At 37.5% G+C, this 26,802-nt stretch overlaps 1 protein-coding gene across 1 annotated transcript in view; it reads left to right on the top strand.

Moving 5' to 3' along the window:
* The window catches only part of CADPS2 (calcium dependent secretion activator 2), a 524,381-nt gene that overhangs the window by 185,204 nt on the left and 312,375 nt on the right, over positions 1-26,802 (top strand). The window contains exons 4-5 of the mRNA XM_007471293.1: positions 18,878-18,958; positions 24,987-25,223. Coding sequence (XP_007471355.1) covers positions 18,878-18,958; positions 24,987-25,223 — 318 coding nt within the window. The remainder of the gene's footprint in view (positions 1-18,877; positions 18,959-24,986; positions 25,224-26,802) is intronic.

Consider the following 26,802-nt stretch of genomic DNA (forward strand, 5'->3'; position numbering starts at 1 on the left):
GCGTGCGGAGCCTGTGCTCCGCAACGGGAGAGGCCACAACAGTGAGAGGCCCGCGGACCGCAAAAAAAAAAAAAAAAAAAAAAAAAAAATGTAGTATCTCTCTGTTTTTCCTGTGCCTCCAGATATTGGGTTAGTGGTTTGCCCTGAAAGCTCAGTTCTCTGATAAGTGAAGAAAGGGCATTGATTTTCAGCTTGTCCAGCTGTTTATTGTAAAGACAGGAGGCATGACTTCTCCTAAGCTCTTTACATGTGTGAGCTGAAACTAGAGTTCTCTTCAGCTCTGAGGTTTGAAAGAAAAGCTTAAAGATTTTTTGATTAACTTAAAGAAATTACAAAAATACTCATAAGTAAGGGAAGACCTTTCCTTTGGAATAAGAATCATTTTACAGAAATTAAGAAAATGGATTGTTGAGAAAAATAGCTGAGGTTCTTCTTTTACCCTCAAGGACCTGTCTATCTTGTTCTTTTGTTGTCTTTCAACAGAGTTTTAAAAAGAAAAGGCTATAGAAATCACAGAAGATAGCCTGCCCTTTATAGGGAAGGAATGGTGTGAGGAGAGGAATTAGCAGAGCAGGGCTCGGGGAAGCAGCTTGGTGTAAAGCTAGCCAAGCTGCGGGCACCTGGCTCCAGGTACATGTTGGTGGAATTTACTCCACTTTCCCTGTGTCTCAGGAAAGGCTTTGAGGCTCTTGCTAACTGTAAAATTCTTGCTTCTGTATTTACTTACCCTGTCTGGTCCCTTGTTCTTGCCAACAGTGTTCTCCTAGGAAATCTCAAAGATGTTTTGTTGCTTCAGGGTCAGAAGCTCAGGATAGGAAGCTGCTCTGCTGAGATGTGCAGGTTGGCAATGGCCAGACAGCCCTTGGGGACTCGGAAAGGAAAGGACGTGAATGAGGAGGGAGCAGTGCCAGGGCTGCTACCTGAAGCTGACAGGAGCCTCACGTGGTTTTGTAGCCCTTTTCCCAGAGCTGTAGGTTTAGCATCCAGAATGGAAAAACAGGAAGCTGTCTTCTGAAGAAGCATAGGTGTTGATATTACTTCCAGTCAGAGCCAAGAACTTATTAATTTCAAAATTAAGGCATTTAAGAGTTTCCTCTAGGAAACTCTTAAAAGCACTAATTTAGAAGATAGCATGTGTAACAATTAAGTTATGAAACCAGGGATAATTGAAAGAAAAATTATTTACATGTTATCAGAAAAACATAAGAACAACCCACATATGTCATGGATTAGTTCTTGTGTTATTGAAACTGCCTGTCAGATTTTGGATTCTTTGCTTTGAGAATATTGTGTTTGCATTGGTGCACATTCATAGAACAAAACACTAAGAAAAAAAGATGAAGAAAAGAGTGCAAACTCTACATTCTACAATGAGGAACATAACAATACCAGAATCTGAAATTGTTAGCCATCATTTACTTGAATCAGGATATTAAATTAACAGGGGTGAAAGAAGCCCAGTCTGTCAGTAAAGAGTTTAATTTCAGAATAACTTGAAAGAAATGCAGTGAATTTCAAATAAATACAGTCATACTTTTAGAGAAATGAAGTTAGTTGATATTAAAGCTATGTGTTTTATAGTCTTAAGAATAATTTTTATTTCACATATTTTTGAATTAAAATATTGTTATTTAAGTGGTACCGGTAATGAATCAGCTTTCCTTGAAGGGAAATGAAATGTGTTTTAAAGATTATTTTAAAATACAACAAAGCGTGGTACACTGTGTTTAAATCAGTTCGTTAACCCATTCTCTGTAATCATGTAGAGAATACACATGGTAACATAGAAAGGAGATCTAGTTATTTGCTAGCTTTAATTTTTTTCAAAGGAAGCACTCTTGTAAATGCCACAGTGGCGTGGTAAGTCCCTGGCTCTACCTTCTTGAGGTTGAGGAGAATGCAGTATTGGGGAGAATTGTGTGATCTTCAGGTGTGTCGTGAAGAGGGTTACCAGGATGAGAAGATGCTAAATATTCTGTGTGTGGGGGGAGGGGTGAGCATGTGCCGGTGCAGAGATGTGAAGCAGCCCCTGGCGTCCGGGGGGATCTGCTAGCATAAGGAGGTCTGGGTTGGGGCTGTGGTTTGAGGTGACACTAGCGCGTGTGGGTGTGGCTCTTGTAGATTTCAGAGACACACAATCCTAACTGACCAGAGTCTGAGTAGTGGAATACATAGTACCATATACACTGTCATTCTCCTTTTACCTTTTAAGAGGATTAATTAACTGAATTTTACAGCCATCTAGATCCTGATCTTTTCTGCCGAAAGCAATCTTCATTAATCTTTCATAATCTCCTTCCCTTAACTGAAGAAAGTTTCACCCATGTTTACCCAAGAGTCAAAGCAAAGTTACCTGGAACCTTCCTCTCTAAATACCGCTCCCACCTGCCCTCACCAAATTCCTTATATTCTGAAGACTGTAAGAACTGTTAAGTAATATTACAGAACTGGTTGTGTGTTTGTAAGGAATAAGCAGGGATATTTATGAATGGATAAAAAGTATAGTGTTCAGGTTTATGCTTCCCTTCCCCTAGAAATCTCAAGCTTTGGAGATTAAGCACTTGAGGTCTAGGAATTTTAAAAAAATCAACAGAGGCAATTGCTATGCTTCTTGCCCCTCTCACTGTGAAAGTCTTCCCCCCGAAGTGCAGGAACCATGAGGCATTCTGTTCTGAAGACCCCCTTTCACGGTGTGTAAAGGGAAAATAGGGAGAGACATGTGAATCGCTCAGAGGAAATTGGTATCTGCCTTTCACTGCTGTCATCTTTTTGCTCAACTAGTATCATGTGATTGATAATACATTTTAACATAATTTGTCTACTTTGGCAGAAATATAAAAGCACATTCTACAGAGACAATTACATTTGATAACAAAAATCACTTGCAAATCAGGAAAATAAAGCTGAGGAAATGATTGTTAGCAAGGTATATCTTTCCTGTGTGTGTAATTTTAAATCTCAAAATGTCTGAGGAAAATATTCAAGTGAATGTCATTAAATAGCAATTGTTATGTTTTAGGAAACAGCAAGGAGCAACTGAAGACCTTAAGACTGGATCCTATAATACCTGACTTTTGAAATTCTGGAGTTAATAATTAGCTATAATATTTATATAAATATTCACTTCTTTTTTTTTAAATAAATGTATCGTGATATATAATTGATGAATCTGAGTTCAGTTAAATAAATGTGAATCTGATTAGTAATATTGAATCAGTTTCCTCTCTAAAAATTGTTTCTATTTTTTTAAATATCTTTTTTGGAGTATAATTGCTGTACAGCGCTGTGTTAGTTTCTGCTGTATAACAAAGTGAATCAGCTATACATATACATATATCCCCATATCCCCTCCCTCTTGCATCTCCCTCCCACCCTCCCTATCCCACCCCTCTAGGCGGTCACAAAGCGCCAAGCTGATCTCCCTGTGCTATGCCACTGCTTCCCACTAGCTAGCTATTTTACATATGGTACTGTATATATGTCAGTGCTACTCTCTCACTGCGTCCCAGCTTACCCTTCCTCCTCCCTGTGTCCTCAAGTCCATTCTCTACGTCTGTGTCTTTATTCCTGTCCTGCCCCTAGGTTCTCTGAACTATTTTTTTTTTTTTTTAGATTCCATATATATGTGTTAGCATACAGTATTTGTTTTTCTCTTTCTGACTTACTTCACTCTGTATGACAGACTCTAGGTCCATCCACCTCGCTACAAATAATTCAGTTTTGTTTCTTTTTATGGCTGAGGAGTATTCCATTGTATATATGTGCCACATCTTCTTTATCCATTCATCCAATGATGGACACTTAGGTTGCTGCCATGTCCTAGCTATTGTAAATAGTGCTGCAGTGAACATTGTGGTACATGTCTCTCTTTGAATTATGGTTTTCTCAGGGTATGTGCCCAGTAGTGGGATTGCTGGGTCGTATGGTAGTTCTATTTTTAGTTTTTTGAGGAACCTCCATATTGTTCTCTATAATGGCTGTGTCAATTTACATTCCCACCAACAGTGCATGAGGGTTCCCATTTCTCCACACCCTCTCCAGCATTTATTGTTTGTAGATTTTTTGATGCTGGCCATTCTGACTGGTGTGAGGTGATACCTCATTGTAGTTTTGATTTGCATTTCTCTAGTGATTAGTGATGTTGAGCATCCTTTCATGTGTTTGTTGGCCATCTGTATATCTTTGGAGAAATGTCTATTTAAGTCTTCTTCCCATTTTTGGGTTGGGTTGTTTGTTTTTCTGATATTGGGCTCCATGAGCTGCTTGTGTATTTTGCAGATTAATCCTTTGTCAGTTGCTTCGTCTGCAAATTTTTTCTCCCATTCTGAGGGTTGTCTTTTGGTCTTATTTATGGCTTCCTTTGCTGTGCAAAAGCTTTTAAGTTTCATTAGGTGCCATTTGTTTTTATTTCCATTTCTCTAGAAGGTGGGTCAAAAAGGATCTTGCTGTGATTTATGTCACAGAGTGTTCTCCCTGTGTTTTCCTCTAAGAGTTTTATAGTGTCTAGCCTTACATTTAGGTCTTTAATCCATAAAAATTGTTTTTATAATTGTGAATACAACTGTATTATATTCTTAAATCAAGTCATAACTTTTATCAGTGTTGCTTCATTTGACTATGCATTATTATTATTTTTTACCTTTGGCCTATGTGTAGAGGAACTACATAAAAATATTTCTAAGTAAGCTTTCTCCTAAAGATGTTTTAACTTATTTCTGCTTTCTCCCAAATCTCATCAGATAAAAATATAGGCTACAGTCAGATATTCCATGCATTTATTTTTAGACTTTTCTTCTTTACTTAGATCTAGCCTATAGAAATTAGGGTTTTATCCCAGCATGTCCACATTTTTTTTTCTTAATGATAAGAGAACACAAATCTTCAGAGATCAGGCATTTTTGTAATAGTAATGGAAGGGAAAAGTGTATTTGCCAAATACACTTCATGACCTGTTTCCATCTATTAATGAATAAAAGATTATGTGAATCTACTGTTCCAACTATAATAATATGAATATTGTTCTTAGGTTTTTCATGGTTGTTAATGAAAATATTCTGTCAAAATTAAAATGAAATATATGTGATAAATATATTTTATACATTGAAAAATGCTTATTGAATACCTTCTAAAAATATCAGTTACTGGGTGAAACAATGAAAATACAAAAATGACAAGATTTTATTCTTTCCCTCAAGGTGTTTGCATGTGGTCAGGAGACAGATATGTAAGTAAAATGTGATAAATGGTATAATTAATCAGTGTGTCTCTGAGGGTGTGTATAGGGCATAATGTGAACACATGTATGACAGTCTCTTAATTTGACACTGGATAGTTTGCGTGGATTTCTTAAATGCTCCACCCTGGCACCACATTAGAATGACCTGAGGAGCTTTAAAAACCACTGGGTACCGGGGCCCCACCTCAGACTAAGTGAAACAGTCTGTGGATGTGGGGCCTAAGTGTCTATTTTTTAAAAGCTTCCTAAGTGATGCTGAGGCTTAAGGACCCCTGGTCTGACAGTTCATCTGAGGTCTTCATGCCATGGTCATATCTAAGTATAGAGGAGGCTGGGAAACATTCTAGCTCTCTGCCCAGAAGAAGAAATGATTTGGAAGTCTGGAAACTCCATCCTCTGTTGGAACTTTAATGAAGGTTCTAACAAGGACAATTCCTGAATTTTGGAAGATGCGTAGAAATTCAGCGGACTGGAGGAAAACAACACTTACGAAGGCACGAGGAGAATGAAATGGCTTGGAATCTACGGGAGATTCATTGTGTGTTTTGGTGGAGTAGCAGATGAGGCTACAGAGTGAGGAAAGGACTTGAATGTTAAGGGGCCTCACATGCTAGCTGGAAGAGCTTGGAACTATCATGAGATAGGGAACACTGTTGGTCTGTGAGACAAGGAATGACAGGAACAAGTTGGGGTTCTGGAAAGATCACTCTCTGTGGTCTAAAGAATGGATTGCATGTGGCCCATCGCCTGCCTCACCCCACCTGTGGGCACGGCGCAGCATTATTAAAAAAGAAGTGGAGGGCTTCCCTGGTGGCGCAGTGGTTGAGAGTCTGCCTGCCGATGCGGGGGACACGGGTTCGTGCCCCGGTCCGGGAGGATCCCACATGCTGCGGAGCGGCTGGCCCCGTGAGCCATGGCCGCTGAGCCTGCGCGTCCGGAGCCTGTGCTCCGCAACGGGAGGGGCCGCAACAGTGAGAGGCCCGCGTACCGCAAAAAACAAAACAACATCCTCTGGGATCCATGCCCTGTCTTGTGCTTCGAAATTCCTCTGTGCTCCTGCGCTTGGGAGCTTTGGCCTGAGTCAGAACACTAGACCACCTACTTGCCTTAAAAGGGACATGATGAAAGCCCAGGAATTCAAGCAGAAAAAGGGATCATCTGGAGTCTGTAGTTTAAGACGTACCATTCTCCAGAACTACGAGTAACATCCACCTATTCCTCTCACTCACATTTTATAGAAAAGATAGTATCCTTTGATGGCTATCTCCCATTTACATTTCCAGCATTTATCTGATGCAGCATTTCTGTTAATTGTGGTCTGATGGGGCATCGCTGATGAGGGTGTCTTTCAGTATAGCACCTACTCTGGTCAGCCACTGATCAAGGCTCTCCATATGTTGTGGTCCCTCTTCCCATGGAGCAGTGTTTTGGGGCAGGGCCATATGTGGCAGGGGGTGGGGGGAATCAGAAGTTCTTTTGTGTACCTGATGAAATAAGAATGTCAGACGTCCGTGTGATGGCAGGTGGTAGTTGAATATACAAGTCTGAAATTCCAGTGAGAGGTCAGAGTTGGAAATAAAGATTTGGAAATCATTTTGGTAAAGTTAGTATTTTACTTTAAGTCATGAGGCATTATGAAATTATACTGGGCGAGTCTGGGGCTCAAGAAGAAAAAGTGCCAATGACAGAGAGGCCTGGGGATGCCAGGATTTAGAGGCTGCACAAAGGCAAAAGAGCCAGCAAAGAGGGAGGAAACCAGAAAGTGTGGTGTCAGGAAAGCCATGGGAAGACATTGCAGGGAGAGAGTTTACCTGTGCCACACAACAACGAAGTGACCCTTGAATTTGTGAAGTGGAAGCCTCTGTTGGCTTTGACAAGGGAAGACTTTTTGGAGTGTTTGGGAGTGAACCTGACTGGAGTGGGTTAAAAGAAGAACCAAGAAAGTAAGAAAGTGGTGTTAATAGGAAAACTTCAGGGAATCAGCTAATATGAAGAATAGTATATAGTCAAGAAATTCCTTCTATTTAGTATATTGAATCATTTTATTTAAAAAAAAATTATTGACCCCTTACCTTACTATGTGTCCGGCTCGCAGTATCGGACTTGGTTCTTAATTGCTTATTGCTTTCGGACTTTTAGAAATGTATGGCCCACAAAATCCCGATTTCTTCTGGTAGGTGGTCAGAACAACTTTTTACAAAGCACTTTTTAAAAAAAGCAATTTGACAGGGCTGAAGAAAAAGGACTGTATGCTTACGAAGAGTATCCTGTGAATTTGACACTTTTAGATGATTATTGGGGTCATAATATCCTGAACCCTCTTTGTTTAAGACCAGAAAAAAAATTTCTTTTTTCCTTTTTCCCTAATTACCTTAGATAGAGCAGGGCCGATTGATCATTGTCTTAGTAAGATTTTACTTGTGTAATGGGTAGCAGTGATGATTCTAGTTATTTGTTACAAACTGGTAGAAAGGCCTCTCTTGTTAAATATTTTTAAATGATGTCATTTCCTGTTTGCAAAGTGTTTTCATGATTCTCTTGTGAAGGTCTCCAGGTGAAGGAGGCTGACATCTTGTTTCACGAAGCCTCATCAGAAGTTTGTGCACTCACTGTGTACATGGTATGGTACCAAGAGGAATAGTATTTGAAAAATATAGATAGGTTGCTACCCTGTTTTGTTTGAGAATTCAGATGCTATTAGGATCGTTGCACTGAAAAATACTGCAGTGATAAAAACACAGATTCGCTATACTTATTTTGAGTTTCCCTGTCTTTCAGCCTTTTCACGTAGGTCAGCTCTTCTTTCCACTCTACATCCATGGCAAACTGCTGAATCTGAAACTTCTCAAACTCAACAGGTTCAAAGTGCTATTTTTTCTTATCTCAAACCTGGTTCTATTTATGTATATTCAGCTTTCTGACTCATCACAAGGAGCCATTCGTGTTTATTGCCTTCCCAGTCCAAACAATAATCTGGTACTGCTACTTTCTCCATTATATTGCAGTGTCTGCTCTTGTCTTCCACAACCATCCACGTAGCTGGAAACTTCAGTACCTCTCATATGGAGTGTGACAGTAACCTCTCACCTGCTTCCTCCCTTCTAATCCTACATGTTTTTATTGCCAGATTAATATTATTGAAGCACCATCCTGTTCTCATCATGACCCAACTTTGAACAGGGAAAAAAAATATGGCTCCTCTGTCAACAGAATGAAGTTCATAGCCCTTGGCTAGGCTTTCAACACCTGTGGCATTCAGCCTGGCCCCCACCTGCCTTTCTATGTTCTTTCCCATATTCTTCCCCATGTGACGATTCTTTACACACCCCCTCTGCCAGGTGAGCCGAAGCACTCCCTGTTCCTCATCTACACCCTGTATTTTCTTGAATTTTAATTTTGTCTCACTTTATTCTCTTCACTTGGAATCCCCCTTCTCTGTTCTTAAAGAATCGAGTGAAATTCCTCCTCCACAAAGCCTGCTCTGCTCCTGCCTTCACTCATTTTTCTTAAATATTGTGGGAGAGGGGGAAATCCGTGAGGAATGTATAATTCCCTAGCATACCCAAAAGCTTGTGATATTCTACTTTGTATTATAGATACTTATACATGCCTCTCTTATTGCATTGTAACAACTTGAACATAGGATAAATATTTAAATCCTTTTACCGTAAATTATCCAGTAATATTTAACGTGTTTCCTGTTGTGGGCACTCATGGCAAGTGACTGACAGAATGAAAACTGAGGATGAGGTGTCGTGAAGGAGAGGGAGGTGGTTACGTTGAACCCTGGGGTCAAACTGTAGGATTCAGACTCTGGCCCTGCCGAGTATGAACTGTGTGACCTTGACCCTGGAAAATTGTTTAAACCTGTCTGTGCTTTAGATTTTTCATTACTAACCTGGGATGATGATAGGAACTCCTTCCATATAGTTACTCTGAGGTTTAAATGTAATAATGTTTACAAACACTTAGAACGGTTCCTGACATACAGTGCTGTATAAATTCACCTCTTACTAGTCCTGATGAGGCTAAAGTTCTAATCTGCTCTGACAGAGTCCTCTAAAGTCGCTGATAGTGTCTGTGTTGTTTTACTTAGTGCTAAAATCTCTCCGTTTCATCATTATTAATGTGAATGTATATGCAATTATTTTATTGAGGGAAGTATAGTTAGTAAATAATTGCTTGAAAATGTTAGCTCATGACTTCTGTATAGAAGGTAAAATGTTAATACCAAATGGAATCCTAAGGAAAATTTCATGATGTGCAAAAATTTGCGAAGTTATACCTACCATTTTAGGCAATATGTATGCATAGTCTCCAGGCTATCGAAGTCCCCTGGTTTTTATGTTTGAGGTTCAAGTTCTTACGTTCTTACTTTTGAACATTTTTCTCCATTACTTAATATAGTTTAGGTCAGTTCACATAGGCTAATTTTATATCTCATTAACTCGTTCATCTTTTTCCTACTTTTACGTAGTATTCAAAGGGAAGTGTGGTTTGGGAAATGCAATTTTAAGACTCTCAGAACTGTTCTCCGAGAAGCTGCGGCAGAACTGCTCTTTCCGAGCCAGGTTTCTTATGCACAGTTTATTTTAGCAAGTAGACGTGAGACTGATCTTTACAAGCTCTGCCTTTAGCAGCCGAGTGCTCCCTGACTCAGACGTAACAGCATCCAGGCAATGCGTCCCTCTTGAGAATATGGGGATCACTTCACTTCCTTGTGCTCTTTGTGCTGCACGAAATTGTAGAAAGAGTTTTAGTTACCTTGGAGTTGCTGGCTAATTGTCAATGATCAGATAGCGGGGAGGAAGGACTTTTTTGTTTCTGTTTTTGAGGGAGGTTGCCTCATGGAAGATGGGTCAGTCTGGAGGGATGTTAGGGTCCAAGAACCTTTCAAATACAGGTGGAATTATTCCTTGCATTTACATTAAAACTGGGACTGGTTACGGGAATCCCACCATTGGAGATGGATTGGTTTAGGCCTCTTGTTAGGGTGGTAGGGTGAGCTAACAAGGGTCATATATTGCGGTGTGAGGTAGGGGTCATAAATATCTGAGAAGTTGAATAATGAGAAGACTACTATGAAAGATATGTCATCAGATAGTACCTGCTTTGTTACCCAAGGGGTAGGCAGGTAGTCTTCTCAGAAGATTTGGTGATTGATCTGGACAATGAAGGTAGGTAAGAAGAGCATCCCAGGCAGGAGAAACACAAAAACACAAACAAGATATATGATTGGGGAGATGTAATATGTTTTGTATATAATGAGCAAACTAATTTGTATAAATAATGCAAGTATCCAAGAGTTTAAAAAGTGAGATTGGTACAGAATAGGGTGGACCTGAAAACTAAGCTGAGATGTTTGAGTATCATTCTTTCTCATTCATATCCACTTATTTTCATTCACTTCCACCCATCCTTCCATCCCCCTGCCCTTTACTCCTCCTCCTCTTCTAAGATGTTAGCCTGATCAAGGGTAGTGAGAATCATGTGTAGAAACAGGTCAGCCGTGAAGAAGAGTGGATTGTACAGAAGGACACTTCAGTCTTAGCTGAGGCCATTGTTGGATGCCTGAAAGTAAAGACCTTGCCTTCAGCTGGAGATAGAGAACCTGGGACTCAGGAGAGAGGCCAGAGCTATGTGCTGAGTTATGTCATGACATCATATACAACAGCAGACACTCTGTCTAGAACAGCTAAGGACCAACTGTGTGTGCTTATGGGCTGAGAGAATGAGAGGGCTTGGCACAGAAAACAGAGCAGGAACAATCAGTAGGGTAGAGTTGTACTCTGTCTTCACGATAAGTAATTTGATTCAAGTGATGGTAGAAAATTAACAAATTTATTGATGAAGTAAATGAATTTTCTAATACTTAATACAGCTTTTGATCAGGGTTTTTAGGCTATGTTGCAAAATCCATGCATATTTGGCACTGTCAAATAAGTCAAACACTGGGCTATGAGAAAATTATAATGTTGGGTGGAGTGTTCTTTTGGAATTGGGTTTAGGTTTGTGCAAATTCCTTCTTGTGATGTATTATCTCTAGATTACCAGATTTATAGATGATATAAACAGAATAACCAGCAAATGAATTAATCTCAGGGAAAGCACTATTTATGTAACAGTGCAAATCCTAGTCTACTTGTATATTTCATACTAAAAGATAAAGGTGAATGTTATAAGAAAGTAACAGAATATAATTTGTTTGAAAAGAGATATGCCATAATTGGACTGGGGACTCAGAAAAGAACTAATATTTTTTTTCAGTGGGAGAAGGGCACAATTGACTAGGGTTGGCACAAACAAATGCATCATTATGGAAAAACACAGCTATTAATCCCCAGTTTTAGTGATTGACAGTATTAATGTGAAGACAGTTATCCTGGCTCTAGAAAATAGATTAATCGTAAAAGGCAATGGTGCTAAACAGTGCTATGAAAAGTGCTTTTTAGAAGACTTTTTTTTTCTTGAAGATATGAGCGAATTTAATGAATTTGAGTATTTGGTGTTTGTAGTTTTTACAGCGTTAGAAGAATGATATCAGATGCTATAAAATGAAGCTGTTGGGTAAAACTTGTTAAGGTTGTTCTTATGCTGTTTAAAATTTTCTTACCTGTAAGATAGTTGGCCACCAATGAAGTCTTTGGGTCTTCCCAAGGACTTCTGCAAAGGGAGATTTGTTGATTTCTGAGACCTTCTCTTCTCAGAACTGTTTCCACGGAACTTGAGAGGACTGGGGCCCAGAGAGCCCAGGGTTTGAGATTTGCAAGTCAAGACTAATAGATGTGGCATCAGATCAGTATTTTCTCTATTCCTCAAAGTCCATTTTTTAATATTTCCATTTTAGCAAATTCATCCTGATATTATCAACCAGGAAAAACATCTCTTCCATCACTGATTTCCCACACTCCTTGATCAGTAGCTTTCTGGTGGCAATTCTATTCTGTTTTAAATGCTGTTTTTACTGTTTTCTGTATGAAATGTGAACTCCTGGAAGGCCACTACTTCTGCAGCTACAGAATAGCTTTCAGCAGTGCTTGCTGTACAGTAGGTGTAGAAAAAACATAGAGTTAGTAAAGTAATTGTGGGCCATTCAGTCAACATTGTTCAGAGCCTACATCTTAGTGCCCTTTTATGAAGAATTTAACAAATCTTCAGAAGGGTAAGGTTGATGATGTGTAGGCCTGTGGTGGCCATTTTCCACTGCTTATGTTTGAAAATCCAGACAGCCTCTTCTAGAAGAAATGAATAGAGACCTCTATAAAGAAGATTCTCCTAGAGCCATGGTTCTTTACCTCTTTTGAGTTAAACACCCATTTGGGTAAGCTATGAAATTCAAACAATTCCTCAAGGAGAAAAGTGCATATCTCTCCAAATTTTGCTCCCAACTTGAATGGTTCAGACTCCTGAAGGTCCAGGTTAAGAACTTCATAGCCAATAGAATTCTGAATTTGGAAACAGCAATCCCTGTGTAATGAGCAGGAGGAAAATAAAAGTACTGAATATTTGTATTCAGTACAAATATTGAAATATTTTGATAATTAAAGTGATAAAATGTTCTGTATAATAGATACTCAAGGCACTGCAGAGAATAAAGATACGTTTGGGCATCTGTTATGGTCAGGGTTGAATGACCCTCTTTGAAAGACCTGGAAAATATTCTGTGCCAGGAAAGGATATCTGTGAGGTATAAGTAATCTATTGTCATATAAAGTGTTGTAATCAGGAATTTAAAGTCAAAGAAAATGAAATTAAAAGATGTCCTTATGGAGTGAGGACTTGTCTCTGGCCTCTACCACCAACTCCACAGTCCCCAAATTATCCCCATTGTCTTTATCTCACAGCCCAAATCAGGCACTAGAAATGGATACATCACCAACATTTTAAAGTCTGATGTCCCACATCTATTAAACCATCCATATGGGCTTTTTTCTACTTTTTTTTTTTTTTTTTTTGAGGGGAAGAAGGAGTGGAGGTAGTGTGCAAAACCAAGTTTTCAGAAAAGAAAAGATTATTTTCACCATAATGATGTATACAACTGTATTGGCAAAGTGAAATGCACTTCAAGTGGCTAGAGATACACTACACCACGCAAAAGAGGAGTCTTGGCCAAGGACTCAGAGTACCTGGATTTGGTCTCTCTTCAACTATGTGATTCTGGGTTTCACTACGTAACTCTAATTGGATTGGTTGTGGGCTGTGAAAGAAAGAGAGAGGTCAAAGATGAGACCTAGGCTTTGGGCTTGAACAAATGGTAAATGGTTGTGCCATTTATATGACATGGTATTACTCACGGAAGGAGTGATGGAGGTGGGGAGATGGAAATCAAAATTCCATTTGGGGCATGTTAAATGCAATCTGCCTTGTCTTCATGCAGGTTGAAATGGTAGGTAGGCAGTTGAAAATAACAGACTGGCCCTCTGGTGAGAGGTTGGAGCTATAAATACATACTTGGGAGTTATCAGTGAATAGATGCTGTTTATGGCCATGGGCTTCGAGGAAGGCACCTAGGCACTGAACGTGTAGATTAAAGAGGTCTGTGGCCCTAATCCATTATTTATAAATGTTAATCTCTCATGCATGGGAGCACATCTCCAATTTAATAATGGAAATTAAAATATATTTGCCTTATTAAATTTATTTTTAAACATTCTGAAAATGAGGTACATTGTATAAAACTAACCAGCTGGGGATTGGGTGGAGGAAGTGGGTGTGGTGATAAAAGGGCAACATATGGTGTTAAAACTGTTCAGTGTCTTGACTGTGGTGACAGAGTGAACCTAGACAGATAATAAATTGTATAGAAATCCATACAAATGAGTGTGCATAAAACTAAGGAAACTGGAATAGGATTGATGACTGTATCAATCAGTATTCTGGTTGTACATGATGGTCTAGTTTTGTAAGATGTTACCATTGAGGGAAACTGGGCAGTGTACAATGGATATCTCTCAATTATTTCTTACAACTGCATGTGAAACTGCAGTGATCTCAACTGAGAAGTCAACCTTTAAGAAAGCATTCATAATCCTAAAGATGCTACCAGAAAACTACTAGAGCTAATCAGTGAATTTGGTAAAGTAGCAGGATACAAAATTAATGCACAGAAATCTCTTGCCTTCCTATACACTAATGATGAAAAATCTGACAGTGAAATTAAGAAAACACTCCCATTTCCCATTGCAACAAAAAGAATAAAATATCTAGGAATAAACCTACCTAAGGAGACAAAAGACCTGTATGCAGAAAACTATAAGACACTGATGAAAGAAATTAAAGGTGATACAAACAGATGGAGAGATATACCATGTTCTTGGTTCGGAAGAGTCAACAGTGTGAAAATGACTATACTACCCAAAGCAATCTACAGATTCAATGCAATCAAACTACCAGTGGCATTTTTCACAGAACTAGAACAAAAAATTTCACAATTTGTATGGAAACACAAAAGACCCCAAATAGCCAAAGCAATCTTGAGAAAGAAAAACAGAGCTGGAGGAATCAAGCTCCCTGACCTCAGACTATACTACAAAGCTACAGTAATCAAGGCAGTATGGTACTGGCACAAAGACAGAAATATAGATCAATGGAAGAGGATAGAAAGCCCAGAGATAAACACACGCACATATGGTCACCTTATCTTTGATAAAGGAGTCAAGAATATACAGTGGAGAAAAGACAGCCCCTTCAGTAAGTGGTGCTGGGAAAACTGAACAGCTACATGTAAAAGAATGAAATTAGAACACTCGCTAACACCATACACAAAAATCAACTCAAAATGGATTAAAGACCTAAATGTAAGGCCAGACACTATCAAACGCTTAGAGGAAAACATAGAACACTCTATAACATAAATCACAGCAAGATCCTTTTTGACCCACCTCCTAGAGAAATGGAAATAAAAACAAAAATGGACAAATGGGACCTAATGAAACTTAAAAGCTTTTGCACAGCAAAGGAAACCATAAACAAGATGAAAAGACAACCCTCAGAATGGGAGAAAATATTTGCAAATGAAGCAACTGACATAGGATTAATCTCCACAATTTACAAGCAGCTCATGCAGCTCAATGTCAAAAAAACAAACAACCCAATCCAAAAATGGGAAGAAGACCTAAATAGACATTTCTCCAGAGAAGATATACAGATTGCCAACAAACACTTGAAAGAATGCTCAACATCATTAATCATTAGAGAAATGCAAATCAAAACTACAATGAGATATCATCTCACACTAGTCAGAACGGCCATCATCAAAAAATCTACAAACAATAAATGCTGGAGAGGGTGTGGAGAAAAGGGATCCCTGTTGCACTGTTGGTGGGAATGTAAATTGATACAGCAACTATGGGGAACAGTATGGAGGTTCCTTAAGAAACTAAAAATAGAGCTACCATACGACCCAGCAATCCCACTACTGGGCATATACCCTGAGAAAACCATAATTCAAAAAGCATCATATACCAAAATGTTCATTGCAGCTCTGTTTACAATAGCCAGGACATGGAAGCAACCTAAGTGTCTATCGACAGATGAATGGATAAAGAAGATGTGGCACATATATACAATGGAATATTACTCAGCCATAAAAAGAAACGAAATTGAGTTATTTGTAGTGAGGTGGATGGACCCAGAATCTGTCATACAAAGTGAAGTAAGTCAGAAAGAGGAAAACAAATACTGTATGCTTACACACGTATATAGAATTGACAAAAAAAAAAATCATGAAGAACCTAGGGGCAAGATGGGAATAAAGACACAGACCTACTAGAGAGTGTACTTGAGGATACGGGGCAGGGAAAGGCTAAGCTGGGATAAAGTGAGAGAGTGGGCATATATGGACATATGTACACTACCAAACATAAAACAGATAGCTAGTGGGAAGCAGCCGCATAGCACAGGAAGATCAGCTTGGTGCTTTGTGACCACCTAGAGGGGTGGGGTAGGGAGGGTGGGAGTGAGGGAAACCCAAGAGGGAGGAGATATGGGGATATATGTATATGTATAGCTGATTCACTTTGTTATAAAGCAGAAACTAACACACCATTGTAGCAATTATACTCCAATAAAGATGTTTAAAAAAAAAGCATTCATAAAAATTATATAAACTTTCAGCTGTGTTTGAGTTTGGTAATACTCAAAAGAAAACAAAACATATGGCACATGGAATGGTAAACTAAAATTCTTACTTATAGTTAACAGGCTGATTTACCTCCTTGAATTCTGTCTAGCATTACATAAAACAAAGACAACCAGTAAGAAGTTTTATTGGTTGTCTTCATTATATTAGCTTTTCCTCTTTTTTGTAAACATGTTTGGGAGTATGCTTTTCTAGTTTCACAAAAATGACACTGTAGTCATCAGTCACATTTCAGTCTCTGATTGCTATTAACGGACAGTTTAATACAGTAATGCTCTGCTTTCCTTTGTATTTTTTCAGACAAATGCAGTTAAGGCATTAATAATTTTTAAAAGTAGTAGAAAACTCTGAGAAAGAAAACACTTGTAGACTGCAGAAGTGACTCAAACAATTCCATTTAAAGTTAAATAAGAACTGTTAATATGAAGATACAAATAATTAAAGATGTTAAATAATATTTTATGGTGAAATATGAAGGAGAATTTTTAAGGTTTTAAGATGTTAAATGCTATTTCTTGGTGGAACTGTAACACTTCACTGCAAGTAACCATTTTATTTTTTTTTTTGTGGAAAAATATTTATCAGCATTTAAGCAAAATGAGATATCCCATATTACGTTTACTGTATTTGAGGTATTGCAGTTAGTGTTCCTACACATAATTTTTGTTTTTAGGACCTTGATTTCAGTCACCTGGAATAGGCATTTATCACCTATTTTTTTCCTAAATAATTTTGTTAGTTTTTAATGTAAGTCATTTTGACTTCAGACACAGTGAAGAGAGAGACTTGTTTCTGTTTGATTTTGAATATGAATCAATTAAAATAAAAAGTGTATTTTTTTTGAGATGACATAGCAACTCCTTTACAACAAGGATTTAGTTTAAGAAAATCTTGCGTATTTAAAAACTTGCTTTTAAATAAACTTGATTTTTTAAAATAAACTTGGGAACATATTTTTTGGAAAGGTGACCTTAGATCTGTTAAACAAACAGATAGACGGATTGATATAGAGGGACAGGTAGACTTCCTTATGTCCCTCTTAACCTGTTTGTGATGGAGACAGACACAACCTCTCCGAAGTCCTGCTTAAAACCTCTCGGTGAAATCCCGGTGCTATAGGAACCAATTCCAAACTCCCTAATTCGCCTGTGAAGAGTAGGCTTATAAGGTAGTCCCACCTCTCTCTCCAGCCCAATCTCTCATGAACCTTCCCTCCCCACCCCATTCCATTCCCCAAACCACTGTCTGCTCTCACTTCCACGGACATTTGGTGCCCTCCTACTGGAGCATGTACTCTTCTTGACCCTTCGTATACATTCTGACACCACCATCCTACTGACCTGCTTTGCCCCTACTCATCTTTTTCAGAATTTTTCTTATTAAGGCTATTTTTTTTTTTTATGTAACATGGTAAATTTGTAGTTCTTCAGCAAATGGACAAGTTAATCTGTATTCTCCTGGGTGTTTAATGTTATACTCAGTACTAATCCAATTTTTAGGTGGACTTTTACTGAAGTATGGTTGTATTGTGTGGTCTAGGCTTCTTAATGAGGGAAGTGGGAGAGGGGAAGGAATTAAAGAGAAACATTGGCCTTGTTCACATCTGTAACCCACCCAGTGCAGCCCGCACTGTGCATGGCCCATAGGATTGCCTCGATTTAAGAGGTCTTAATGAACTAAGACAGGGAGATAGAAGAAATCATGAGGAAAAGTTAAGAGGTTATAGAAAAAGTTAAGGATTATGTCAGTGGAGAAGTTAAAGTAATATTCCATGTAGATGGAAATATCTTTAAAAATGAGGATAGCATGCTGAGCTTTCAATCAAATTTAGAACAAGAGAATGAAATTCTAACATGGTGCCAGTCTGTGAAAGGATTTCTTGGCAGTATGAGCCTGTTGGTACTAGAATGAGGAGCATATGAAGACCTAAATGGTAGAAAGTTATAGCAATCAATCAAATAGTGCCTTGATAGTTTAGCACAAATAAAAACATTATAAAAATGAAGGAAATATTTTTTGAAAGATCAAGGAAAAAAGTGAAACATTACTCAGTATCTCACTATCCAGAAATGCATTCTGGGAATTTGAAAGAACAAAACAAGAGATTTATCTATTTTGAACTATTTAGGACTGACCTTAATGAAGGCAGAAGGATGGCCTGAATAAACTTAATGACAACTTAATGCATCCTCAAGGAAACAAAGACTTCTTGGTTTAGCTCTGTTGTGGACAGGTTGGGCAAATAATTATTATGATTAGATTTTTTTGTAAGCTGAGCTATTAACCTTAGAGATTTATTACCTTTTTTGTGAGCAAACCACAGTGAAAAGTGCCCAAGAAATTTAATTAGACTATCAATCTAATTAGACAACTTTCTGTGTTCTCAGTAGGTAGTTGAGAGAATTTATAAAGTTTTTTCGGAGTCATTTTGGCTTTGCTTTAATCTGTAGGTCACTGCCATTAACTAATCATGTATGTGTGATTTCTGTTTTATTTTTAAGTTGGATAATGCAGATGAACAAGCAGCCCAGATCAGAAGGGAACTTGATGGTCGTTTGCAGTTGGCAGAGAAAATGGCAAAGGTAAATTGTTAACTTTGATATACTGTACCACATTTCTTTCTGTACTTAGATTTCTGTGAGCTGAAAGAGTTTTGTATAGATAAAGCCAGAATAATTTTATTTTCTCATCTCCATGCATACCTCTTAAGCCCAGGTACCTGAATGCATATTATCTAAAATGGAGCACATTATCTATTTTACATATCCATCCATATATAAGATGTTTAAAATCAGTGATAACTTTTGTAGATTATTCTTAAAGCAATGCCTGAATTTCTCAAACTGCCAGACTTAGAAGAATTTTAATACTGCACTAAGCATAATATAATCAGAGAGGAAACCATCCTGCCTGCAGAATCATACAATATATTCCGAAGTATCTAGCACAGTGCTTGGCACACAGTGGTGTCAACTAATATTTGAATGGATGAAAAATATAATTTGAAGTTTCTAGTACAGAGTCTCATAGGGCCTATTGAATACAACATTTTGTTTACTTTTATTTATACAATCATTGTGTGAACAGAAATAGATTTCAAACAAAAGCCATGAGTTTCTTTTTAATTCTGAGGGCTCTTTGTCTAAATCATTCTCTAGTATATTGATACATTAATTTACTTCAGTGGTAAAAATAAAATTTTAGTCTCTTAAAATAGACTTGAGGTTATAATGCTGTTGATCTGAGAATAATATTTTTTTCCTTTTGCTAAATGAAAAATTTGAGTATTTGATAGACTCTCCCTCCCTCCCTCCCTCTGTGTCTGTCTCTGTCCCAGTCTCTCTGAAGAATCCTCTCTGTTGGGGATTTTTCTTCATTTTAAAAACTTTAGGCATAACATGTATATAGCAAAGTGCACAGATCTTACGTTTACAGCTTGATGAATGTGTATACGCCCTGTATTAGCCACCTCCCAAATCAAGATAGTGAACTTTTCCAGCACTTTAAGGAGATATATCCCATACTGCATTTGACTATTGAAGTTTTGTGTTTTTCAAAGAAAAATGTATTTATGAATATGTAAGTTTTAAGACTAGTACTGTGTTTATCTGTGTATTAAATTTAAAAGTAGCCAAGTTGTTGAGAAATAGAAATGCATAGAAAATTGAGAGAAATTGGGTAACAGAGATGACCATAAGTTGTGAGAACCAAGCCAAGGGCAGAGGGTGAAAAGACAACACACCTTGTTACCACCCTCTGGAGAGGTACTACATCATTCTAGAGATTCAGATGTGGAATTCATAGGCTAGGAATCAAGTATTAGCTTGAGGCTTTTGGAAGCTTTAGAGAGAGAAATGCATTCCCCAGAATCCTAACCTGAGTTGGAAGCTGTCTGTGTCTGGAAGGGCACTGCTTTTCTTGAAGCCCTGAGGCTAAGAGAGAATCCAGAGAGATGTGCCCGACACTGTGGGCAGGACTCTGGACCTGTGATCAGCATTTCTCAGTTGCCTACTTGTATTTAGATTGTACCTGAGCTGTACACACTGTCATAAGTTGAACTCCTTCAAGGGCCTGGCTGAATATGTGATAGTTTAGATGAATTTCTAGAGGGTTACAGAACAGGATAGAAAGCCTTGGGTGTGTCCCCGAGCTCATGTCTGTGCAGGAGGATGTGTGGTGTGTGTGTGTGTAACCTCTGGACTGAGTGAGAGGAGCAGGGTCAGTGATGCACATACAGCAGCTTCTCTTTGCGGGGACCTTGATGATTTCATCACAAGTGCTGATAAAGTAGAAAAAGCATGGAGACAGGTGTCTGGGAACTGACTATACTGCTGAACTGGATGAATAAGCATTTTCAGAACTCTAATGGAAAACTGATGAACTCATAAAAGTGCTAACAAAAGATCAAGATGAAAAAAAATTAATTACATGGGACTGAGTGAACTGATGAGGGTGATTATAATTTTTGTGACTTTCTGTTTGAATTAAAAAAAAAAAATCCCACAAGGACTCAGAGGCAAAAAATATACAAATCAATTTTCACTGCAAAGTAAAGGAGCTGTTACAGTGGAGGATTCCTGGACTGAATGTCAATATTATGACATAGTATGAGTGTGTTTCGTGCTTGATAATTGCAATCATTGTTGCTTTTGTTGTGGTCATCCATTTACAATGCTTGGTGTCAGTAAAAATAAAATACAGTGTGTGTGTGTGTGTGTGTGTGTGTGTGTGTGTGTGAAAAAAAAAAAAGAAAAAGCGTGGAGAAGGAAGGAATTGAAGCTGATGGGTTTGGAACAACAATAACAGCAAAAAAACACCCCCAAATATAATGCCTTTCGGTAAATATATTGACATAGCAGATAGATCATGTTTAATTGCCTTCTACTTCAGTTTCACCAAATTTAAGCCACCTTCATAAAATATAAGGCTAATTATAACTTACTGACCTTGTTGTCTTGGATCTCTACAGTAATCTTGTGAATCCACAAGGGCAGATGATATAATGAATTTATTTTATAAACAAGGAGACTGAGGTTTAGGGAAGATTACTTAACAAATCAAAAGACCTCAGACGCTGGTCTTTGGACTCCAGAGCTTAGGTTTGCTCTCTTAGGCCCTGATACCTCTTCAATCTCATAAATCCAGAAGTGTGGTTTATTCATAGTTTATAGTTTGCAGTCAACTATTAGTAACACCTGTCATGCTTCACAACGCAGTATAATAACACTGAAACCGCGGGGCAGAAGTCTGTTTCAAGGGATGTAAATATTGACTTTAATATTTTAGCCAAGGCATAATTAGGAAGTAATAGTAGAAAAAAATGTGGGTGGACTGGGCCAGAAAGACCTGTGGGCCAGGTCTCGATATAAGCAACTTATTTAACCTTTTGGAGCCTGAATTTTGCTATTCATAAATTCAATGAATAAGTATTTCTTGAACACCTATTAAGATAACCAGGCACTATTTTAGGCACTTGGGATACATCCAGACAAATGTAGTTCTCTTAGGATAAAACCAGACAAAAATATTCCTGCCATGCCCTCAGGGAGCTTACATTTTATTTGGGAGAGACTTACAGTAAGCAGTAAACTTGCCATGTAACTGAATTATGGAAGGTGATCATTTGCTACTTAGAAAAAAAGCAGAGAAGGTGGAATCAGGAATGTGGGAGGGAAGGAGAGTGTTGAAAATTTCCAGTCAGGTGGTCAGGGTAGGCCAGTTCTTGGCAGTACTATCTTTCTAGTACATCAGGGTCAGTAACTTGGAATCATCTTTGACTCCTTTTTTCCTCGTGCCAAATTTATCAGGAAATCCATTTCTATCTATCTTCAGAGTATTTCCACGATCTGACAGTTGTCACCACGTGCATCCTACCACTCTGGTCCATGCTTCATCTACTGGAAAGTTAAGAACTCTTACAGCGACTAAATTTGAATAATGGAAATTTTATGGAGCAAATTTTTTTAAATGTATATAGTGTGTTAGGGCTGCTAATGGGCTCAGCTGTACAGAGGACTAAATTAGAATGTTGAATCTGTGGTTTATAGGAACAGCTCACAGGTAAACTACAGAATAACCCTATTTCTGATGCTGTTCTAATTTAAAAGATCAAATTTAATATGTACATTAGTTGTACAGTTGGTTTTGTTTCCAAGAAAGAGGCAACATAAGCAGGCTAAATAAAATTTATGAAATATTATCGACAAACCTCAAAGCTTTAAAAGAGAGTTGTTGGGGGTTTTTTCCCCAGAGAGAAAAAGAAAATCTAGTATAGTCTATTTCCTGAAAAGTTTGAACATGCTGATGAAACAGTCAATTTGGGTGATTCCTGCCAGTCTCCTCCTTGAAAAATGATAATGACTGAAGTGTTTTTAGTGAAAGCTAAGTAAGAATAGATTTTTTTTTCATGTGCTAATGCTAAGTTTTCCATTAAAAAACACCTTAAAAATTTGGAGAAAATAACTGGTACTTTCAAACATGTGATATATTTGCCTTTTGCTTTGCTAAAATGTTTCTAAAAGGCAAAACTGTGACTGTTACATGAATATAAAATGAACAAACAATAATGATTGCACTCTGTATAATTAATGAGCACACTAGTTAGATGTTAAAACTAGTCTGAAGGGCATTTGAAAAGTAGGTGTTTTTAGGCAAAGTTAAAATAAGATTCAAGTATTAGATATAAAAGTGGTTAAAAAAAAAAAACCAGTGGTTAATTTCCAACAGGGATTTAAACTATAACCATTGGATTATCTTAGTCACCAGACACACATTATTTATATCTTTACCAGACAAAATTCTACAAAGTAACGTGTGACTTCACTTGTAAACAGGATCTTTAATCAGTGTAAACAGTAAATTGAACTAGGTACATTTCCCCCACATGGTCCTTGGATGGTCTTTGCTCACATATGACGTTGGAAGGACCTGTTCCCTCACCTTTTTTGCCTTATATCTGAGTTTTGGATGCTTTTTATGACAGCTTTTAAAATTAGTCCACAAATGTAAAAATGTTTTTATGCTTTATTTTATCTTGTTCCTCTTTTGCATGTATTGAAAAACTATCCAAAACATTATTCCCTGCATCCCCAAAGGAAACCAAGTTATTATGTAACTGAGTAGTTATGTGTTTTTCCTGAGGATGCAAACTTACTGTATGGGAATGTTGCTTCAAGCTATAGAGGAATATTAAAAGGATACTTAAGAATCTTCCTTGGGAAAGTTAATTACGGATGTAGATATTTAATCTCTCTGTGATATAAATACGCAATTTTAACATTGATTATATGTAAATTATTTTAAAAGAAATATGTCAAGGTTATATTGGGGGAAAAGAAAAACAGGTGGTCCAGGACTCTGGGACTGATTCATGAGGTGGTGCCAGATGTTCCTTTCCAGCCCATGAACAAACTGGTGCAAGTGAGTCAGACCAAGGGCAGGTTGATGAATGCATTGTGGATGTATTCCATTCACCCTGGAGATGGGGATTTCTTAGGTAACAGTTTGAATGATGCCAAAGGAAACAGTAGTAAGGGCATTGATTTTTCTGGAACATTAAGCAGTCATTCATTTGAATGATGGCAGCTTGAGGCTGTCATCCCCCAGCCAGTTTTATACTGCTGTCATTACATTACATCGCATTTCCCATCATAAAGCTGTATACCCTCTACCTTTCAGAGAGAAGACCTAAGTGCCAGGCTGTCAGAGGTTAAAGAAAGAGCCAAGAGTATGAGGAAACCTCACTTGCTATTTGTGGGAATGTAAATGGGTATAACCTTCTCTAAGGGCAATTTGGCAATAGCTATTAATATCTATTTAAGTATCAGTACTTGGAATGTCCTTTTAACTGAGTGAAAGAAACAGAAGTCTGATTGCAGAGATCTGAGGACTGAATGGCAACACTCTTGTAATTTGGGAAGAAAATTGAATCTCCTAATTTGATATTATTACTTTTTCATGTACAGCTTTTATCATAAATTTACATTAGGCTTTAAACTTAATTTTTTCTAAACCTTTACTAAAAAACTGAATGTATGGCAATAAGGGATCTTGATACATTTGTATGACATGAAAGTTAACTAATTTTAGAAGTATGGCCATATTTCTTTTTAATAGTAAAGGTTTTTCAATTTGAATGCCTAACACATCAGTGGTATGAAAGAGAGATACTGTTAAAATGTTTGTTTCTTAACAGAGCAGCATATACTGAACATTCTTCTTATAGACCAGTTGTTCCAAGTATTTCAAAGGTATCAGTGGCTAATTACGGTTCATCTATACACTAAAACTTTTTACATGTATGTTTTTTAGAGTTGGTTTTTCCCTTAAATAAATACCATATCAAAAATAAAGTTAATCTGAAAACGTATATCATGTTATTCATTTTTTATGATAATGATCCTCCATAAGGTAGATAAGGTACAGTTAAATATAATCAAAATTGCCAAAGCCTGAGGCTTTTAAAGCCTAGAGACTAAAGTATCAGGTAAATGCATGATATTGAGCATCACAATTTCTAAGACAGTCAAGTGTATATCCATCATATAATCTTTTACGATAAAATTGAAATATGACTTCTGTAACATTATTATTTTAAAAATTATTTTCAAGGAAAGAAAATTCCCCAGATTTATAGCAAAAGAGATGGAGAATATGTATATAGAAGAGTTGCGGTCTTCAGTGAATTTGCTAATGGCCAATTTGGAGAGTCTTCCAGTTTCGAAAGGTGGTCCAGAATTTAAATTACAAAAATTAAAACGTTCACAGAATTCTGCCTTTTTGGACATAGGAGATGAGAATGAGATTCAGCTGTCAAAGTCCGACGTGGTGCTGTCATTCACCTTAGAGGTAAGTGGCTTTATCCCGTGTTTGCTTCTGGCAGTGTAAATGAGGCTACAGGGTCATTTCCGCTGACCTTGGTGGTAACATTTCAAATTTAAAGCAATGTAATATATTTTGAAGAAGTTAAATTATTCTTCATTTGCTTGACGATAAGAGTGTGAATGCAAATTAACGCAAACTGTCCTTTAAACATAACAGTGGTGTTAGGGTTAAATAATAAAATAATACAAGTTTTGAGGCAAGTGTTCTTGGCGCCACCTAGGCTGGTGGAAATTTATTGGTAGAGTAAGCACTGAAACATGCTTGAGTGGAAATAGGATTTAAACACATAATTGAATTCTCTGTCATTTGGAAACTCCTTTCAAGCTTTTGGTTATTCTTGTTTTTAATCTGCTTTAACTACGAGATCATCTTTCTAGAATCAAATTGCATAAACCAGCTGTAATGTACAGTATTCGGTACTATAGATGATGAGAAGTAAAGACTTCTTTCTAGGATTTGCCGTTTCATTACAGGTACAGTAAATATCATTAAAAAGAAACGAGAATAAATGTTGTGCATTTAAAATTGTGTCCCCCAAGACTTCAGAGTTTCATCCCTTTTATACAGATCACTGGAAACCAAAGACATTGATCACTGACCCCTACTACTGCTCCCTGTGGATATTTTTCATGATGGCATTTCCTCACTGCTAAACTCGGTATATGGGCTGATCCATGTATATGTATATGGGTTTATACCCAACACCCACACATATGCTTGCAATATCCAGCGTAAATTTTTAGCCTCTCAAAAATTCAAGCTTGTAACTCCTTTCTTGCATTGTTATGTACTCTCTCTGCTAGGTCCCAGTACTGCTATTAGAGTTTGCTCGTTGACAAAGCAAAGTATGTGGAGTCTTAGGAGGTACAGCTTTAGATTTTTTTGTTGATACCTCTTACACTTGGCTTACTTCGTTTATGGTAGACAAAGCAAATGTCTGCTTCTGTTCTTTCCTCCACTTATTCAACTCTAAGAGAAATTCAAGCTTGAGGATAAGACAACTGCCTCTCTTTCTTCCCTTCCAGGCTAACATTTTCTTTGTAGGTTAATAGATTCAATTCAGTGTCAGGGTAGAAATAGGAGATTTTCTTCTGACTCCATACCCAGTTCAGGGATTAGCTAATAACTTTGCCAAGTGGCTTTGTTCCTGGGTTTCTTCTCAATCTCTTTAACCTCATAACCTCAGGATGTTTAATTTGAAACTGCATACATAGTATCTCAGGTGTAGAATTTCCCAATCATTCCTGCGTCAGGTTTCCTGCCAACTAAAATGAAAACTGCCAACTCTTTTCTTCTTAAGGTTTTGTACAAAGCAAAGTCAATTCTTTAATTACAGTCTAACTTTTTCTAACAAGAGTTTGGCATTTAAATTCATTAATAATAAAAAATAATTTGGAAAGCAAATGATTTGTGTAATGTTTGAACCTACCATTATCTCTATAGCATGCAGAACTGAAAACAGTTCAAAACACTTTCTCTTTTCTCTATTGTTTAAAAGTCTTACACCATTGTTAAGTAATTAGCTTTTATGAATTCTCTTTCC

This window comes from Lipotes vexillifer, unplaced genomic scaffold, assembly GCF_000442215.2.
Source record: "Lipotes vexillifer unplaced genomic scaffold, Lipotes_vexillifer_v1.1 scaffold618, whole genome shotgun sequence".
NCBI lineage: Eukaryota > Metazoa > Chordata > Mammalia > Artiodactyla > Lipotidae > Lipotes > Lipotes vexillifer.